We start from the raw sequence: 20607 nt of genomic DNA, 5'->3' as shown, positions 1-20607 counted from the left end.
GGTCTTCTCAGGAGTCTTGTTGGAAAACCAACGTCCGAAAAGGGTAAAATCCTGGTTTTTTTTGGTTTGGTCTTCCCTACCTGGTTCGTAGAAAACAGAGCTTCTTTCGTTCCCAGCCTTTGGTCTGGTTTAACTCCGGATTCGAAGGGATCAAACAAGCTTCGATCTCCATCCAGGTCAAGGTGGTCCCTTCGGACAAGGAACCGAAGTCGGAAAAGTGCCCAGGTGACTTTTGGAGCGGAAGTTGACCCGGGGAAAACTATGAAGAATAGCCGAAGAGACCTTGGCGAGGTTTGACAGCCCCCTGCCCCGACCCCCAGGAGGAGGGCCATGGGGGTTTGAGTGGTAAGATGGAGCCCCCCCCCCCCCACAACCCCACACCCGGCTGATGGGATAACAATTTCCTTTCCCTTCCTTGCCACCTCCCACCCTCGTCCGAGAGACCTTGTCCATTTTCACTGGGATGGGGAGGGACGGGGGAGAGAAATCCTGCAAAAATCTGTCACTGGGGGGGGGGGGAGAGGAGCAAAGTCAGCTATGGATCCACCAAAGGGATCTCAAATTTAATAATAATAATATCAGAGTTGGAAGGGACCTTGGAGGTCTTCTAGTCCAACCCCCTGCCCAGGCAGGAAACCCTACGCCACTTCAGACTCTAGGCAATGCAAGAGGGGAGAGAAAGAGAAGGGGTCCATGGCACCCCCCCACCCACCCCTATTTGGCTTGAATTCCCTGGTCTGGAGGTGGCCCCCGCAGAGATGTGGCCGCCCAAGCCCAGAGGCTACCGGTCAGTATGCGGAACATTCGGCTCCAGGGCTTATTAACTGGAAGTCGCCAGGCCTTAAGACAAGTGGCGAATGTCTGGGAACTGAGAAATTAGAATTAGATCCTAAGGAAGACGTGACTGGAGGGGAGGGGAGGGAGGGAGGATGGTTGGAGGGGAAGTTATAAAAAGTAGAAAAAAAATATATAGTGGAAAGAAGGAGAACAGGGCTGGAGGAGGGATGGAGGGAGGAAGAAAGAAAGGAAGTGGGATAGGGAAGGACAGGGAGAGAGAAAGAAAGGGAGGGAGAATAGGAGAAAGAACAGGAAGGAAGGAAGGAGGGAGGGAGGATAAAAGAGGGGAGGGGAGAAAGGAAGGGTGGAGGGAGGATGAAAGGGAGGGAGAGAGAGAAGGAGGGAGGATGGAAGAGAGAGAGAGAGAGTAGGAGAAAGAACAGGAATGATGGGAGGAAGGGGAAGACAAAGGAGGGAGGGAGGGAGGAGAAAGGATGGGAAGGAAGGAAGGAAGGAAGGAAGAAAAGAAGGAAGTGAGTTTGAAGGGGAAACCAGTGGCCATTTATTTCCAGCTCTACCAAGAAAATCCTGCTTATTCCATTTCCTCCTGAGAAAATCCATCGCTTTCCACGCAGCCCTTATGGAGCCGACTGCTGCCCACTGCCTAAGCGTCAGTCCAAAAGGAACTGCAGAGCCAGGTTGCGCCCCCCCCCGTTCTCCCCCCGCCCCCCCATATTTTATTCCCCCTTGAGACTTGCCCGGCTTTTGCAGAATTTTTTTTCCCGCCACCTGCATCTCAAAAAGGGGAGGGGGAGACAAAACGGGGGGGGGGGCAGCCGCTTCTTCAAAGGACCCTCGTGGGCGGCCTTTTCGGTCCCACACCTCCTGACCGCCCACCAGGGCACAGCTAATTGACGAGGTTGAAAGAAATTAGAAAGAAAGAAAGAAAGAAAGAAAGAAAGAGAGAGAGAGAGAGAGAGAGAAAGAAAGAAAGAAAGAAAGAAAGAAAGAAAGAAAGAAAGAAAGGAAGGAAGGAAAGGTTTGAATACATTCCTATGACACAGTAATATTCCGCACTAATGCACGCGGTGTGTGCATATATAAATATATTTATTACCAATAAATATATTTATATCACGCCATGATCTGGTGCAGGGCTACGGGTGGAAGTCCCTACGCAGAAAAAACGGGCCCTCTTTTCGGGAACTGGCTGCTGCAAAACCGATAAATGCCAAACTGGTGCCAGGGAAGAAACGTCGGCCGGGCGAGAGGAAAGAAATCATCCACATCTGAACGTGGCGGCTTCCAGATGTTGGGAGCTGCAATCCCGGCTTGCAAGACCCAGGGGCGTGGCGGGGGAGGAGGGGGGTACGGAGTGAGGTACGGCGACCGACAATCGTGGTTCTACCACATCTGGAAGTCACCAAGCAAGGGGGAAAGGATGGATCAGGCCAGGATAAGGATTAGGCCGGGTTTCCCCGATGATGATGGCCGGGGTATAGTTGTGTAGCTTTGGCGCACCCCTTAAAAAACAGGAAAAAAAAAAAAAAGGAAGAAGAACCCCCAAAATGCGCTGATCTCCAGCTGAAAAGGCATGGCTGCCTGCGTTGTGCTACAAAGGTGGCCCGAGAAGGTGAACACCTGCCCCCCCCCCCCAAAACGACGACAAAAACTAAAAAGGCACAAATATATCCATATGACGGTGGGAAGAAGGACCGATGGACACACGAGTGTTCCTGGAAGAATCTTCCTGTTTTAACCGCGAGCTTTCAAGCAGTCTCCTCGGTTCATAGCAACGTGCCTTACAAGGGCGACGGATGGATGGACGGACGGACGGACGGACGCGTTGGGCCTGGGTCCCAGCCCGGGGTGGGGGTGGGGGGCCCCCGGGGCGAGCGTGGTCACACCAAGGTGATTTCCACATCTTCAATCTTCTCGGGGGGCCGGCGGTGTTGGGTGGGGGGCGGCGGAGCGGCTCGCACCTGAAAAACCAATCGAACAGGCCCCCGTGAGAAAAAAACAACAGCAGGTCAAGGCCCCCTGAGAAACTGGCAAAAAAGTTTAAAGATAAATCGGCTAAACAGGAGTCACCAACCTTTCGGACCTCAGAGATCACTAAATTCATAATTTTAAATCCCGTGGACCAGTAATATGGATTTTTAAAAAAAGATAAACAGTATTTAGTGCAATATTTAGGGCCTCTGGTGGCTCAGGCTGGTAAGACAGTCTGTTATTAACAGCAGCTGCTTACAATTACTGCAGGTTCTAATCCCACCAGGCCCAAGGTTGACTCAGCCTTCCATCCTTTATAAGGTAGGTAAAATGAGGACCCAGATTGTTGGGGGCAATAAAAGTTGACTTTGTATATAATATACAAATAGATGAAGACTATTGCTTGACACATTGTAAGCCGCCCTGAGTCTTCGGAGAAGGACGGGATATAAATGCAAAATAAATAAATAAATATAAAAAATGAAAATAATATTTCTGCGAACCACCAAAATTTTCTCACGGACCACCAGTTTGGTGACCACTGAGCTAAATGTTGGAAATGTCCCCAGTTACCAGGATCTTATTATCATATGTGGTGGACATGCCCAGGAGCTAAAAACTATTGGAATAAAATTAAGATATGGTTAGAAGAAATGATACAACAACGTATTGATTTAAAAGCAGAACTGGCTGGGGAATTCTGGGAGTTGAAGTCCGCCAGGCTTAAAGTTGCCAAGGTTGGAGACCCCTGCATTAGATCAAGGTTTCACCTGCATTAAATAGCAGTTGAAAGGAAATATCTGGAGCGCTGCTTTCAAAAGGGAACTGCGATGTTAGGCTGTGTCCAATTTTTCAATATTTAAGAACGGCAACGATTCATTTAACAAACGTACAGTGGTGGGCTGCTGCCAATTCGGGCGAACCTGTAGTTCTGACTATCAGCTGGCCCCGCCCACCGGCCCCTGCTCTATCCTGTCCTATATTTCCTTTTTTCTAGCTCAGCTGATTTCTGCGCCTCCGCTGTTCTACTTACCGGGGCTGCTAAGAAGGTAAGCAGCTGAGTTTCAAATTGCTGTATTTTGAATGCTGCATGCGTGCGCAAAGCACACGCTCATAGAATCGGTTGTTAAACCAGTTTCTCAAACGCGGCGAGAAAAGTCGTAAAACGTGACAAAACTCACTTAACAAATTTTTCACCGAACAACATAAATTTTGGGCTCAACCTAAAGTCGAGGAGTACCTGTAATTTAGATGTGCTTAGTAAGCCACTACAGAGATATCGTAGCTTTTTAAACATTTTATTTGTTTCGTGCAACGTGCCAATTGTTGGGCAAGATGGATTCCCATCCAGTGGCCGTGTAACTTAGCATCCTCGGTGGCAGCTGAAATTAAACCCTGTTCTAACCCGGTTTGTGCCTGGAGCGAGCACGCCAAAGCTGCAACCACGATGCAGGAACAAGCCCGCGCGCCCCCCCCCCGCTTTATGTCTACCGCTCTGCGGCCCGGCTTAAAACTTACAGGTCTGAGTTTGCCGTAGGAAGTGCTTTCAGGAAGGTGTCGGGTTGGCTGGGAAAATCCAGGAGAATTTGACGTGAAGTTGTTTTCTGAAACTGCAACAAAAGGACAAAAAACAAACAAACAAACAAACAAACCACAATGACAATGCTTCAACGACAAAAATTTTGCAACCTCTGCAGCTGTTAAGAAGTGTGGCATGCCGGCTGAGGAATTCTGGGAGCTGAAGTCCAGACATTTTTCAAAATGGAGAGACTGAGTCTAAGTTGTGGCCTGTCAGCTGCCAGCCCCTCAAGTAGAGGAGGAGGAGGAGGAGGGGGTGTGGCAGTCGGGGTCAGCATCAAGGCAACCTGAGAGCTCAGAGGGGGAAGAGGGAATGGAGCTGGCAGAGAGAGAGAGAGATGGAGGTGGGGCCTGGGCCCTCCGTCAGCCCTCAGGTGGAGAGTCAACAGCCCCCCAGGTCTGGAGGTCGCTGATGAGGAAGAGGAGGGACAGCTGAGTCCAGTGCCTGATGCATGGATGTGCAGAAGGCAGAGGAGAGGAGAGCAGTGGAAATCTATGGGCCGGTCCTTGGGACGGAAGAGCCACCGCTGCAAGTGAAGCCCCACCCTAATTCTGGGGATACAAGGCAGGGGGCGGAGATGAATGGATGGGATAGACAACTATTCATCTCCTGGACGGACGGACTTAGCCTGCGTTGAGAAAAATTTTTTCCTGGGGCTGCTGGCACTCCTAATAAAGGAATCTTTCGAGTTCACTTCAGAGGTTTTGTTGTGTTTGGGGAGCTGGGTCAGAACAGCACCATTTAAAAGAGGAGTGGGCAAACGACGGCCCTTTCATGACTGGTGGACTTCAATTCCCAGAATCCCCGAGTCAGCCATGCTCAGGATTCCATGCTGGCTCAGGGATTCCGGGTACCCAAAGGGAGCCTGAGCCTCTCTTACCGTTTGCCGAGGGAGACCGTGGGAAGCCCTGGGCTCCTCTTTTGTCGGGGCTGGGGAAGGGGCTGACGGGGGGCTGGTCGTAGAGGGGCAACGGCGCCAGGGAGTTTTGGGACTTTGAAGACGGGAAGACCTGCGGGGAGACAAGAGAAGAGGGCGTTAATGGAGGACGTTCTTCTCAGCCACGGAGAAAATAGATCCCTGCGGTCCCTAGGAATCGACCGTCATCGGATGGCACACGATACCCATCCATCGATCGATCGACGCCAGGAAGGAAACCCGGTTGGCGCCAATATACCTGAACTTCGGCGATACACGCGACCTCTCCGTTTTCGGAAGCGGTCAGTTCTTCGACCAGGACGGAAGGGAAAACCCCGACGTGGCCGTTGAACTCTCCTTCCCAGAATCCGTCGTCGTCCTGGTTTTCTTTGTTCAGGATGCGGATGATGGCGCCTTCGGGAAAGGAGAGCTCGTCTTCCGTCTGACCCTCGTAATCGTAAAGTGCTTTCACAAAACAGACTGGAAGGGAAAGCGGAGACGGGGAATCGGTTAGCCTGGGAGGCACGTCTTGGGATCCTGAGCGCTCATCGTCTTTTAACGGCGCCGTAATCCCTTGCGGGGGTGGAGCCTGCGCAACTGAATGGAGCTAACGGAGTGTTTTAATGGCCGGATGCTCTTCCTGTCACCGATGAGGAGTTTTGTTCAGCAGATATATTCTCATTGTGGCCCAGAGAGAGAGAAATATCTGCCTCAACCTAGGATCAAACTCACAGCCTCCTGATTGTGAGGCGAGAGCGCCACCTCTAGGCCACCGCACCACTCCCATCCTGAGCACTGATCTTTATTTATTTACCAGCTTGGATTTTTATCCAGCCTTTATTATTTTATAAGTAACTCAAGGTGGCGAACATAAAGAATAATCCTTCCTGCTCCTATTTTCTCCACCACAACAACCCTGCGACACGGGCGGGGCTTACAGAGTCACCCTGCCAGCTTTCATGCCTAAGGTGGGACTAGAACTCACCATCTCCTGGTGATTGGCCCAAAGTAACCTAGCCAGCTTTCATGCCTAAGGCAGAACTAGAACTCACTGCCTCCTGGGGTTTGGCCCAAAGTAACCCAGGTGGCTTTCATATCTAAGGCAGAACTAGAATTCACCATCGCCTAGTGATTGGCCAAGAGTCACCCAGTCAGCTTTCATGCCTGAGGCAGAACTAGAACTCACCATCTCCTGGTGATTGGCCCAAAGTAACCTAGCCAGCTTTCATATCTAAGGCTGAACTAGAACTCACTGTCTCCTGGTGATTGGCCCAAAGTTGCCCAGCCAGCTTTCAACTGCAATGTTTCTCACTGGCTCTGAAGCTTGGTTGGAAACGGCACTTAAAAACCGCACCCCACGTGTGGCTGAGAGTGTGCCGTTTCACATCTGGGGCGTGCAGGAACAGCAGGGGTGTCTCCCAAACCCCCCCACCCCGAAGATTCAGCCCTCTTGGCTCTTACCACTGGAGTCTCCATTAAGGCTTCCCGAGACGAGCTCGGCTTCGGTGGAATTGCTGGACGTGTGAGACCGGCTGTCTAACGCCGCCAGGGACTGCAACATGCTCAGGAGGCTGTTGGAGGTCGGGAACTGCAAATATTTCTCCGGCACGTAGCCCACGTGGCCTGACTTATTCCGGGCCTGCGAAAGCGGGAAAGACGAACACACTCGACGTTAAGAGGGTGAAGTTGAAGGCAGCGTAAACAGAGAGAGAGAGAGACAGAGAGAGAAACAGAGAGAGAGATAAAGAGAGAGAGAGAGAGACAGAGAGAGAGAGAGAGACAGAGAGAGAGAGAGACAGAGATTGAGAGAGAGACAAGAGAGACAGACAGAGACTGAGACAGAAACAAAGAGAGACACATACAGAGAGAGAGTCAGACAGAGACAAAGAGACAGAGAGACACACACACAGAGAGAGACAGAGATAGAGAGAGACAGAGACAGAGAGACAGACAGAGAGAGAGAGACACAGAGAGAGAGAGAGAGAGAGAGAGAGAGACAGACAGACAGAGAGAGAGACCGAGAGACCAAGAGATTGAGAGAGAGACGAGAGACAGAGACTGAGACAGAAACAAAGAGAGAGAGAGACACACACAGAGAGAGTCAGACAGAGACAAAGAGACAGAGAGACACAGAGAGAGAGAGACAGACAGACAGACAGAGAGAGACCGAGAGAGAGAGAGATTGAGAGAGAGACAAGAGAGACAGAGACAGAGAATGAGACAGAAACAAAGAGAGAGACACAGAGAGAGAGAGTCAGAGAGACAAAGAGTCAGAGAGAAACAGAGAGACACACAGAGAGAGAGAGACAGAGAGAGAGATAAAGAGAGAGACAGAGACAGACAGAGAGAGAGAGACAAAGAGAGAGGGACAAAGAGAGACAAGAGAGACAGAGACAGAAACAAAAAGAGAGACAGACAGAGAGAGAGAGACAGACAGAGAGAGATTGAGAGAGAGACAGAGAGAGACAAGAGAGACAGAGACAGAAACAAAGAGAGAGAGAGACACACACAGAGAGAGTCAGAGACAGAGACAAAGAGAAAGACAGACAGACAGACTGAGACAGAGACGAAGACAAAGAGAGAGAGTCACAAAGAGAGAGAGACAGAGACAGAGAGAGAGATTGAGACAGAAACAAAGAGAGACACAGAGAGAGAGCAAGAATTAGAGACAAAGAGACAGACAAGAGAGACAGAGCGAGAGAGAGAGGGAGAGAGAAAGGCAATCAGCCGCCAGCTACAGCATGCCACAAAGACAAAAAAAGCGAAATGATACCTTTACCCAGTCTTCCATATCCCCATCTTCGATCACTTCCAAAACCTCGTGTTCCTCAATGGTTAATTCGTCCGGCTGTGAAGCCTGTGGCGAAGAAGAGGTGTGTAAAAACGACGAGAAGGAAGGAGCCACGAAAAGGACAAGGAGCCTCCAAAGTTCGGTACTTGGGAAGACTTCTGGACTTCAACTCCCAGAATTCCTCAGCTGGACATGTCACAACTTCAAAGGCGTGTGGATTTCCAACTCCCAGAATTCCTCAGCCAGCCTTAAAAGTTGTCACCTTTGGAGACCCTTGGGGTTAGGGAATCCATAACTCAATCGAGCGCTGGGAGAAACCAAGCTGGGTCTGGATCAGGCCCAAAGATCACCCAGTCCAGCGTTCTGGGTCCCACCAGAAGCTATCAAGAAGACCTTCAAATATGGCTGCTCCCTTCTTTGAAGCAGCCAGCTTGATCCTCCATGATTGTTCCATTCCTTCTTTTAAACTTGATTAAAATTGGTGCCTGACTATCAGATGTATGTACAAAAGGATGTGTTTAGGTAGTCCTTGACTTTATCTATCTATCTATCTATCTATCTATCTATCTATCTATCTATCTATCTATCTATCTATCTATCCATCCATCTATCCATCCATCTATTTTTCTATCTATCTATCTATCAATCTATCAATCTATCTATCGGTCTATTGGTCTATCTATCCATCCATCCATCCATCCATTCCTCATCCATCCATCCATCCATCCATATCCTATCTCTCTCTCTCTCTCTCCCCTCCATCCATCCATTCATTGGTATCTATCCATCTATCTTTCTATCTATCTGTCCCCATCCATCCATTTATCTCATCTCATCTCTCTTTCTATCCATCTTTCTATCTCATCTGTCCCTCACTCTTTCTATCTCGTTTTTTCTCTTTATCTATCTATCTATCTATCTATCTATCTATCTATCTATCTATCTATCTATCTATCTATCTATCTAATCTATCATCTCTCTCTCTCCATCCATTTACCTCATCTGTCTCTCTTTCTTTCTACCTCTACCTCTCTTTCTAATCCATCTATCATCTCTTTTATCTGTCTCATCTAACAGTCAACTCTATATCATCTATCCATCCATCCTTCCTTCCTTCCTTCCTTCCAATTTGTATGCCCCTCCATTCCAAACAAGTGACTCTGGGTGATTGAGGGAAGGATATGAAGGAAATTAGATTACAGTAATAAGGATGCAACTGCCCCCCCTCAAAAAAAAAAAAAGAAAAGAAAAAGAAAAAGAGGAAGGGCAAAGCGACTGGCAGGGAGGGAGGGTGGGAAGACTAAAAAAGTTGCGGTCGGATGGAGTTGATGTGATCCTTGAATAAAAACAAAAAAGAGAGAAGTTTGTGGCTTGCAAAGGCAACGGAACCATGTGGCAAAAAACGAGGAGTTTTCGAGGAAAGGAAGAGAAGGAGGAAGAAAAAGAAGAAGAAGAATGTGATCTAGGGTCACGGGAGGCGATGAACGAGGATCGAATTGCAAAACCAACAGGAAAGAGTGAATCGCTTTGTGGGGAGGAGAGATAATTGGGGAATTAATGACTTGGAGAATTGATGAGCTCCTCAGAAGGGATGAGGTGAGAGGTTTAAAGGACAAAAAAGAACCGGTGGGTAGAAGCTGAGAAACGTGGGAAGAGATATCATGAAAGGAGGGAGGTCTCGGACCTAGATTTCTTTTTTTCTTTTCTTCTCTCCCATCTTCGATTTCTTTTCTTCACAGCATCCTTCTCTTTTTCTGCACCCCAGCTAAACTCCCCCCACACCTCCCCGAAAGAGTCGCAGGACGATAAGGGAGGGGCGTTGGTGTAACTTTGGAGTTCACGGAACAAGTACACCCCCCCACACACACACAATAACTGAGCAAGTATATTATGGGACGGTCTGGTTTACACAACTTCATAAAGCCATGGTTAGGTTTTCCCTAACGTGGTCAGCCCGTAAAGATGCAACCGGGTGTTATCTGTTTGGCACATACCAGGGGGAGGCTGGGCAAAGCTGGCGTTTTCAAGTGAGCCATTTTGCTTGATAATAATAATAATAATATTTTAATTTGTATACCGCCCTTCTCCCGAAGGACTCAGGGCGGTGCCCAGCCAGAATAAAATACAAAAAAACAACACATACAATACTAAGAACAACCCTTAAAAAACTTATTCAATTGGCCAAATTTAAAATACAATATCACCCTATAAAATTTACAAAAATTTAAAACCCATAAAATCAAGCTAAAATTTTAAAAATTCAAGATCTTGATTCCAAGATCCTGTTACTAATCATCAAGAGTGTATAGGAAGTCCTATAGTGAGTATAGCCAAGGCTTTGGTTTTCCCGGTTGCAATGGATGGCTGGAAAAGTGGGAACCGTAAGGACGGCTGAGCGCCAAAGAATGGAGGCCTTTGAACTCTGGTGCTGGAGAAGACTCCTGCGAGTCCCTTGGACTGCAAGGCCATCCAACCGGTCAGTCCTAGAGGAGATCAACCCTGACTGCTCTTTAGAAGGCCAGATCCTGAAGAGGAAACTCAAATCCTTTGGCCACCTAATGAGAAGGAAGGACTCCCTGGAGAAGAGCCGAATGCTGGGAAAGATGGAGGGCAGAAGAAGAAGAAGGGGATGGCAGAGAAGGAGGTGGCTGGATGGAGTCACTGAAGCAGTCGGCATGAGTTTAAATGGACTCCAGGGGATGGTAGAGGACAGGAAGGCCTGGAGGAATGTTGTCTATGGGGTCGTGATGGGTTGGACACAACTTCGCAACTAAGAACAACAAGAAGGTAGTCCTACTTCTAGGTTGCTTCTCTCCTTGATTAGTTTCCACCCATTGCTTCTTGTTCTACCCTCAGGTGCTTTGGAGAATAGTTTGACTTCCTCTTCTTTGGGGCAGCCCCTGAGATATTGGAAGACTGCTATCGTGTCTCCCCTGGTCCTTCTTTTCATTAAACTAGACATACCCAGGTCCTGCAACCGTTCTTCCTATGTTTTTGTCTTCAGTCCCCTAATCATCTTAGTTGCTCTTCTCTGCAATTTTTCCCAAAGTCTCAACATCTATTTTTTTTTTTAATCACGGTGATCAAAATTGGATGCAGCATTCCAAAGGTGGCCTTATCAAGGTGTGATCTTGATATACTATCTCCCTTCTTTCTGAATTTGGTTCTGTCGCAACGCACACAAAGTTATGAGGAAGTTTTTCAAGGGCCGTTTTGCTCCGAATTCTCTTAAAAACGGGTTACTTGCATGCCCTTAATTGGCACCTAAGTTTATATTTCTATGGAGAAATTGAGGTCACGGTTGTGCCAAAGGTGCTTTTTCAAAAGACTTTCTAGTTTTTCCTCGAGAAGGTTTCGCTTCTCATCCAAGAAGCTTCTTCAGTTCTGACTAAATGGTGGAAAATGGAAGGATTTATATCAGTGGTGGGATTCATTTTTTTTACTACTGGTTCTGTGGGTTTGGCTTGATGGGCATGGCAGGGGAAGGATACTGCAAAATCCCCATTCCCACCCCACTCCTGGGAGAAGGATACTGCAAAATCCCCATTCCCACCCCACTCCTGGGAGAAGGATACTGCAAAATCCCCATTCCCACCTCACTTCTGCGGGAAGGATACTGCAAAATCCCCATTCCCTCCCCACTCCTGGGGGAAGGATACTGCAAAATCCCCATTCCTCTCCCCACTCCAGAGGGAAGGATATTGCAAAATCCCCATTCCCACCCCACTCCTGGGAGGAAGGATACTGCAAAATCCCCATTCCCTCCCCACTCCTGGGAGGAAGGATACTGCAAAATCCCCATTCCCTCCCCACTCCTGGGGGAAGGATACTGCAAAATCCTCATTTCCTCCCGATCAGCTGGGACTCGGGAGGCAGAGAATAGATGGGGATGGGAGCAGGCAGAATTTTTACTGCCGGTTCTCTGAACCTACTCAAAATTTCCGCTACCGGTTCTCCAGAACGGGTCAGAACCTGCTGAAACCCACCTCTGGTTTATATCCCTTGCAGTCATCTGGTCGTTAGTACTCTCCCTGAGAGTTCTGGAGGCTAATTGGACTTGAAATTCATGTTCTGGATAGAGACCACCGCAGGTTTGAAAGAGGGCTCAAACAGGCCATCTATGTCCAAATTGAACAGCCCTCCTTCAACAGAAGGGGAGGGATACGGCATCATCTATCTCCAATCTACAACACAATCCTTTCAACAGTTCCAAGAAGGCTCCACATCCATTTGCGCCATTCAGGTGACCCTGAGGACACAGGTAAACCTCCAAGTGGCCTCAACGACCCTCTAAAACAGTGGTAGTCAACCTGGTCCCTACTGCCCACTAGTGGGTGTTCCAGCTTTCATGGTGGGCGGGAGGGGTTTGGTCCGATACTGAAGCACTTTTCTTTTTTTTTTTAATTGAATTGATTTTTTGAAAAATTTTCATAGCATTATTTAAAAACATTTGCATTAGGCTGTCATAAAATTCCCCGTGACCATTTAAATTTCTGAAAATATACCATTTGCATCGCCCGCGCATAAGTTTAGTTCACGTTACGTAAGTGAAACTAAATGGCGCTATAGTGCGACCGCAAACAAAAGAGCCTCGTCCCAGAATAGCTCGCGCGTCTCTCCCCACACCACCCAGCTGTAACAGACAAGCAGAGCTGGTAGCTGGCGCCCCCCCACCCAAAACCCAATCCATGATGCGCAAGAGGCATGCACAGACGCGATACATGGCGCATTACTGTGGAACTGGTGGGCACTTAGAAAATTTTACTACTAACAGAGATACAAAAGTGGGCGGTAGGTATAAAATGGTTGACTACCCCTGGGCTCTGTCCCCGTCCCCACTTCACAGAGCAAACGCCAAGATGCGTGTCTCCCAGTCTTTTTATTTGCTACAGACTTGATTTTCTTCAATTGAGGAAATACTTGGCAGTGACCGTGCAAAGGCCTGGCAAGTTCTGGGTCCGTTATCTCGTGTCCAAGGTCCGTTGCCAAAACTCACTCACAAAGTCCTTTAACCCTCCAACAACCGAGCTGCAGTGCACCCTTGGTAGCTTTTTTGCCCGTCACAAGGGCTGCATGGCAGCTCCACCCACTTTTATACCCTGTGGGGTGTGGCTCAGTGACTCAGCAATCTCTGAGCCTGCCACACCTTTTCCTATGTTGCGCACGCTTATCTTTACGTCGCTGCCTCGGATCAACCCAGGATTGATCGTCAGCAGCTGGGACTTGAGGCGTTGCCAGGGAGGAGGAGGGTGTGGGAGAGGGAGGCCTTGTCAGCTCCTCCTCCTGGCCTGCAGCTGGGACTTGAGGCGTTGCCAGGGAGGAGAAGGGTGCGGGAGAGGGAGGCCTTGTCAGCTCCTCCTCCTGACCTGCAGCCGGAACTCGGGGCGGTGCCAGCGAGGAGGGTCCTGGCAAGGGAGGCCTTGCTGGCTCCTCTCCCTCACTCTCCGAGTCACTCTCCTTCATGGGAACAGGCTCGAGGGCCGGAGTCACAACACCCTGCTCTAAAAGGATGCAAATGACCAGCTGTCTGCAAGGAGGATCAATCCTTCCATCCTTCCCCATCCAGCCAGAGTTGAAGAAGCTGCTTGCAGGAGAAGAGAAAGGTCTTCAGAGAAAAAAATAAGGAAGTACAGTTGTCTCTTGGGGAAAAAAAAAAAGCAAGCACCTTTGGGCCAATTTTATATGAAAATCTGTCCCTGGCCTGAGATTCGGAACAGACCTACCTTGTATGAATAAACAACTTTGCAGGTCAGCGGGTAGTTTCGGAGGGTGCCCGAAGGGCTGGAGTTGCTGTCTTCAAAAGCATCCATGCCATCTTCGCCTTCTTCCCTGTCCAGGTCAACATTTAGCTAAGAAGAGGGAAAAAACAGGGGAGATGGTTGTAATGTTACCAAATACGACTAAATACTAAATGACGGCTAACCCTGTCGTAACGGTTTAAAGTTACGAACGCGCTGGATAAAAAAAGTGATTTACGATCAGCCGCTTGCTCGCGCTTATAATTTTTGCTGTATCCCTGTGGGTCACGTGATGAAAATTCGGGGGCTTGGCAACTCGCATGTATTTATGATTGCAATGTCCCGGTGTGTATGTGTGTGTGTGTGACGTGATCACCATTTGCCATCTTTTCCCCCGCTGGCTTCCGATCAGCAAAGTCAACAGGGGAAGCCAAGACTTGCTTAATGACTTCCTGATTCACTTAACGACAGAATAACAAGAGTTGGAAGGGACCCTGGAGGTCGTCTAGTCCAGCGGTCTCCAACCTTGGCAACTTTTAAGACTCCTCTTAAAAACTTCCACTGTTAAAGAGCACCCACAACTTCCAGAGGCAAGCCGTTCAGAATAACTTGGGTTGGAAGGGACCTTTAGAGGTCTTCTAGCCCAACCCCCTGCGGTGATTCACTTAAGAACTACGGCCAAACAGTTATAAAACTGGGGGGGCGACTCAGTTAACAACCATCTTGCTTAGCAACAGCGACTGCGCTTCCAGTTGTGGCCGTAAAGTCAAGAACGACCTGTCAGGAGGTCGCAAAAAGGGATCACGTGGCCCCAGGACGCTGCAACCGTCATAAATACGAGTCAGTTTCAAACCGTCACTAAGGGAGCTGTCGCCAGCCGAGGACTTACCTGTATTTCATAGAATAGTATGGTTTTATCTGTCTTTATTTTATAATAATACTCAGCTCTTACCCATTAATTAAGATGCCTGTTAGAACAATCAATAAGTGGAACGACTTGCCTGCAGAAGTTGTGGATGCTCCAACACTGGAAACTTTTAAGAAAATGTTGGATCACCATTTGTCTGAGATGAGTAGGGTTTCCTGCCTGGGCAGGGGGTTGGACTAGAAGGCCTCCAAGGTCCCTCCCAACTCTGTTATCATTATTATTGTCATATTTAATCAAATTTATTAAATTTCAGGCTTCAAGCTGTGCCTGCAGGTTACAAATAAAAAACACGGGTTCGACGTTCGAATTTTGCGCACACCTTTTTTTTAAAGGCATTTTCATAAACATCGGCCCAGAGGCATAAAAACTGAGAGATTTCCACCTCGTTTTTGTTCTTTCTCGATTGAAAAAAAGAAAAGTGGAAACGTTTCCACGGGCCCCAGGCACGGCGCCCATTGTTCCCCGTGGACCAGCCTCGTCTCCACGGAGAATGGATTTCGGCACAAGCGCCGGAGTGTTCGCCTTCTTCCTGAAATCCTGGTGCCGCAGGCTTTGCCAAAAAGCATCGCTTGAGCGTGCCAAGCCCTGGCAAGGAGAACGCAACCGGCAGCTGCCCTTTTCTTCCGGCATTTCAATCCGTCCTTGTCCTCGTTCAAAAGAGGGAAGGTAAATCCTAAAGCCCCTCGCTCTGCGTACTGGGTGCGTATCTACTTTATCACGCTCGGTGTGTCAACTCCCCAGAATGCCACTCCTGTTCGGAAGAGAGCTCCCCGAGACAGATGCCGAAATGCAAGAATGGACTTTTGGGGGTGGGGAAGGGGGGGTGGCAGTTCTGCACAATCACATCTTCAGAAGACCCGGGCTCGTCTATACCACCCCCAGGCTCTGATCTGTCTGTCCATCCATTTCTCTTATCATCTCTCTCTCTTTTCTCCCTCTGATCCATCTATCCATCCATCCATCTCTCTCCTGTCTTTCTCTATTTCTCACACCCGCTTCATGTGCCTCCCTCCTTCCTATCATCTATCTATCTCTCCATCCATCCATCTACCTCCTTCCTATCATTTATCTATCCATCTCTTCATCCATCTATCTCCCTCCCTTCTATCATCTGTCCATCTATGCATCCATCCATCCATCCATCTACGTCTCTCCTTCCTATCGTCTATTTCTCCATCGATGCATGCATGCATCCATCTCTCTCCTATCATCTCTCCATCCATCCATCTACCTCTCTCCTATCATTTATCTATCCATTTCTTCATCCATCTATCCATCTACCTCCCTCCCTTCTATCATCTCACCATCTATGGATCCATCCATCTACATCTCTCCTTCCTATCATCTCTCTCCATCGATGCATCCATCCATCCATCTCTCTCCTATCATCTCTCCATTTCTCCATCCATCCATCCATCTACCACTCTCCTATCATCTCTCTCCTATCATTTATCTATCCATCCATCTCTCTCTATCATCTCACCATCTATGGATCCATCCATCTACCTCCTCCTTCTATCATCTCTCCATCTATGCATCCATCTCTCTCCTTCCTATCATCTCTCTCCATCGATGCATCCATCCATCCATCCATCTCTCTCCTATCATCTCTCCATTTCTCCATCCATCCATCCATCTACCACTCTCCTATCATTTATCTATCCATCTCTTCATCCATCCATCTATCTACCTCCCTCCCTTCTATCATCTCTCCATCTATGCATCCATCCATCTACATCTCTCCTTCCTATCATCTCTCTCCATCGATGCATCCATCCATCCATCTCTCTCCTATCATTTCTCCATTTCTCCATCCATCCATCCACCGCTCTCCTATCATTTATCTATCCATCTCTTCATCCATCTATCCTTCTAACTCCCTCCCTTCTATCATCTCTCCATCTATGCATCCATCCATCTACGTCTCTCCTTCCTATCATCTATCTCTCCATCTATGCATCCATCCATCCCTCCCGCCTATCATCTCTCTCTCTCTCACTCCATCCATCCAACCATCTACTTCCCTCCCTTCAATCACTATCTAATCCATCCATCCATCCATCCATCCATCCATCCACTCAAGTAGCCAGCCAGCCAGCCAGCGATTTCTCTACCATCTCTCTCTCTATTCTACCGATCCATTTTTCTCTCTAATCTTCCTTCCTTCTCTCCCTTTCCTTTCCTTCCCGTCCCTTCCTCTATTATCTCTCTCTCCGGTCTGTGTGTCTATTTCTCTCTCTCTCTCTGTCAATCAATTAAACTGCCAATTCCCATCACAGGCTGGGAGATGTTAGCAGGCAGCCACGCTCCTTCATGGGCGTTATGAAATTCTAACGAATGCAGACTTTGAAAAATTTAGGGTGAGCGCATAGAAGCGTCCGGCACTGTTCAGAAAGTACCAGGGTTTGACTTGACTTTTTCATTTAATGGAACCCGAGCCGCCTGCCTGTGTTTGTATTGCAAACCAGATTGCCAGATCGCTCAGGGTTCTTAAGACAGGCGAGCCTTAATGCGCGTGAATGATCTCTTGGCTTTTAAAGGAGCTTTGCGCTCCGATGCACAGATCTCGCCCCCCCCCCCGGTGTGATTGAGTTGCTAAGAACAAACACACAAAGTGTGCCTCTTGAGCAAGATCCCCGGCGTTTGCTCTAAGAGATCTTCCAATCTAGCAGATTGCGGGGTTGATCCGTTAGGACAGGGCTCTGCAACCTTAAAAGACTCAAAAGAGCCACTTGGGCCCATTTCCCACAGAAAACAAAGTACTGGGAGCCACAACACCTGGGTGGGCGTGGCCTACTCGATGTCACTCACTCCCACCCAGTCACATGACACCCCCCCCGCCACACCTACCCAGGTGTTGTGGCTCCCTGTGTTTTCTTTTCTATCGGAAATAGGTATCTCCCTCTCTCTCTCTCATCTCTTTTCTCTATCTCCCTCTCCCTCCCTCTCATCTTTCTTTCTCTCTCATTTCTTTCTCTTTCTCTCTCTCACCTCTTTATCTTTATCTCCCTCATCCTTCTCTTTTTCTCTATCTCCCTCTGCCTCCCTCTCATTTTTCTTTCTCTCATCTGTCTTTCTCTTTCTCTCTCTCTATCTCCTCTCTCTCTCCTTCATCCCTCTTTCTCATTTCTCTCTCTCCGTTTCTCTCTTTCTCTATCTCCTCTCATCTCTTTTGTCTATCTCCTCCCTCCCTCCTCTCATCTTTCTTTCTTCTCTCTCTCTTTCTCTTTCTCTCTATCTCTCTCTCTCTCTATCTCCTCTCATCCCTCTTTTCTCTCTCATTTCTCCTTCTCTCTCTCTCTCTCTCTCTCCTCTCTCTCTCTTTCTCTCTCATCTCTTTTGTCTATCTCCTCCCTCCCTTTCTTTCTTCTCTCTCTCATCTCTTTCTTTTGTCTATCTCCTCCCTCCCTCTCATCTCTCTCTCCTTCCTATCATCTCTCTCTCTCTCTCCTATCATCTCTCCATCCATCCATCTACCTCTCTCCTATCATTTATCTATCCATCTCTTCATCCATCTATCCATCTTCCTCCCTCCCTTCTATCATCTCTCCATCTATGCATCCATCCATCTACGTCTCTCCTTCCTATCATCTCTCCATCGATGCATCCATCCATCCATCTCTCTCCTATCATTTCTCCATTTCTCCATCCATCCATCCACCGCTCTCCTATCATTTATCTATCCATCTCTTCATCCATCTATCCTTCTAACTCCCTCCCTTCTATCATCTCTCCATCTATGCATCCATCCATCTACGTCTCTCCTTCCTATCATCTATCTCTCCATCTATGCATCCATCCCTCCCTCCCTCCTGCCTATCATCTCTCTCTCTCTCACTCCATCCATCCATCCATCTACTTCCCTCCCTTCAATCACTATCTAATCCATCCATCCATCCATCCATCCACTCAAGTAGCCAGCCAGCCAGCGATTTCTCTACCATCTCTCTCTCTATTCTACCGATCCATTTTTCTCTCTAATCTTCCTTCCTTCTCTCCCTTTCCTTTCCTTCCTGTCCCTTCCTCTATTATCTCTCTCTCCGGTCTGTGTGTCTATTTCTCTCTCTCTCTCTCTCTCTCTCTCTGTCAATCAATTAAACTGCCAATTCCCATCACAGGCTGGGAGATGTTAGCAGGCAGCCACGCTTCTTCATGGGCGTTATGAAATTCTAACGAATGCAGACTTTGAAAAATTTAGGGTGAGCGCATAGAAGCGTCCGGCACTGTTCAGAAAGTACCAGGGTTTGACTTGACTTTTTCATTTAATGGAACCCGAGCCGCCTGCCTGTGTTTGTATTGCAAACCAGATTGCCAGATCGCTCAGGGTTCTTAAGACAGGCGAGCCTTAATGCGCGTGAATGATCTCTTGGCTTTTAAAGGAGCTTTGCGCTCCGATGCACAGATCTCGCCCCCCCCCCCCCCCCGGTGTGATTGAGTTGCTAAGAACAAACACACAAAGTGTGCCTCTTGAGCAAGATCCCCGGCGTTTGCTCTAAGAGATCTTCCGATCTAGCAGATTGCGGGGTTGATCCGTTAGGGCAGGGCTCTGCAACCTTAAAAGACTCAAAAGAGCCACTTGGGCCCATTTCCCACAGAAAACAAAGTACTGGGAGCCACAACACCTGGGTGGGCGTGGCCAACTCTATGTCACTCACTCCCACCCAGTCACATGACACCCCCCCAGCCACGCCTACCCAGGTTTTGTGGCTCCCTGTGTTTTCTTTTCTATCGGAAATAGGCATCTCCCTCTCTCTCTCTCATCTCTTTTCTCTTTTTCTCTATCTCCCTCTCCCTCCCTCTCATCTTTCTTTCTCTCTCATTTCTTTCTCTTTCTCTCTCTCAACTCTTTATCTTTATCTCCCTCATCCTTCTCTTTTTCTCTATCTCCCTCTGCCTCCCTCTCATTTTTCTTTCTCTCAACTGTTTTTCTCTTTCTCTCTCTCCCTATCAGCCGCTCTCTCTCTCTCCTTCATCCCTCTTTCTCATTTCTCTGTTTCTTTCTCTCTCTCATCTCTTTCTTTTTGTCTATCTCCCTCCCCCTCCCTCCCTCATCTTTCTTTCTTCCTCATCTCTTTCTCTTTTTCTCTCTATCTCCCCCTCCATCTCGTTCTCATCCCTCTTTCTCTCATTTCTCCTTCTCTCTCTCTCTCCTCTCTCCGTTTCTCTCTTTCTCTCTCTCATCTCTTTTGTCTATCTCCTCCCTCCCTTTCTTTCTTCTCTCATCTTTCTTTCTCTTTTTCTCTATATCTCCCTCTCCCTCTAATCCCTTTCTCTCTCATTTCTCTCTCTCTCTCTCCGTTTCTCTCTTTCTCTCTCTCTCTCATCTCTTTCTTTTTCTCTATCTCCCTCCCCCTATCATCTTTCTTTCTTCCTCTCATCTTTCTCTTTTTCTCTATCTCCCTCTCAGCCCTCTTTTTCTCTTCTCTCTCCTTCTCTCTCTCTCCTCTCTCTCTCTCCGTTTCTCTCTCTCTCTCATCTTTCTTTCTCTATCTCCTCCCTCCCTCCCTCTCATCTTTCTTTCTTCCTCTCATCTTTCTCTTTTCTCTATCTCCCTCTCATCCCTCTCTCTCTCTCTCTCATCTCTTTCTTTTTCTCTATCTCCCTCCCTCCCTCCCTCTCATCTTTCTTTCTTCCTCTCATCTTCCTCTTTTTCTCTATCTCCCTCTCATCCCTCTCTCTCTCATTTCTCTTTCTCTCTCTCTCTCCGTTTCTCTCTCTCATTTCTTTCTCTTTTTCTCTCTCTGCCTCCCTCTATCTTTGGGGTCAGCCGCCCTGGCTGGTTATGTTGCATGAAATCCGAACCAGCCCAGAAAGGCAAATACGGTGCCTTCAAGTAATTTGATGAGGGTTTCTTCACCGACAACCTACTTTTAAGCCTCCGTTCGA

General features: G+C 48.1%; 1 protein-coding gene across 1 annotated transcript in view; it reads right to left on the bottom strand.

Annotated features, from left to right (window-relative positions):
* The window catches only part of FCHSD2 (FCH and double SH3 domains 2), a 212883-nt gene continuing 192276 nt past the window's right edge, over window positions 1-20607 (bottom strand). The window contains exons 13-19 of the mRNA XM_058185398.1: window positions 13779-13904; window positions 8038-8121; window positions 6726-6903; window positions 5524-5744; window positions 5229-5358; window positions 4288-4379; window positions 1-2759 (exon numbers count right to left, since the gene is read on the bottom strand). Of these exons, the coding sequence (XP_058041381.1) occupies window positions 2679-2759; window positions 4288-4379; window positions 5229-5358; window positions 5524-5744; window positions 6726-6903; window positions 8038-8121; window positions 13779-13904 (912 nt within the window). The 3' untranslated portion in view covers window positions 1-2678. The remainder of the gene's footprint in view (window positions 2760-4287; window positions 4380-5228; window positions 5359-5523; window positions 5745-6725; window positions 6904-8037; window positions 8122-13778; window positions 13905-20607) is intronic.

The sequence above is a fragment of the Ahaetulla prasina genome, chromosome 5 (assembly GCF_028640845.1).
Source record: "Ahaetulla prasina isolate Xishuangbanna chromosome 5, ASM2864084v1, whole genome shotgun sequence".
NCBI classification, from domain to species: Eukaryota; Metazoa; Chordata; class Lepidosauria; order Squamata; family Colubridae; genus Ahaetulla; species Ahaetulla prasina.
Note: the sequence above shows the minus strand (reverse complement) of the source record. Positions and strands in the feature narration are given on the sequence as shown.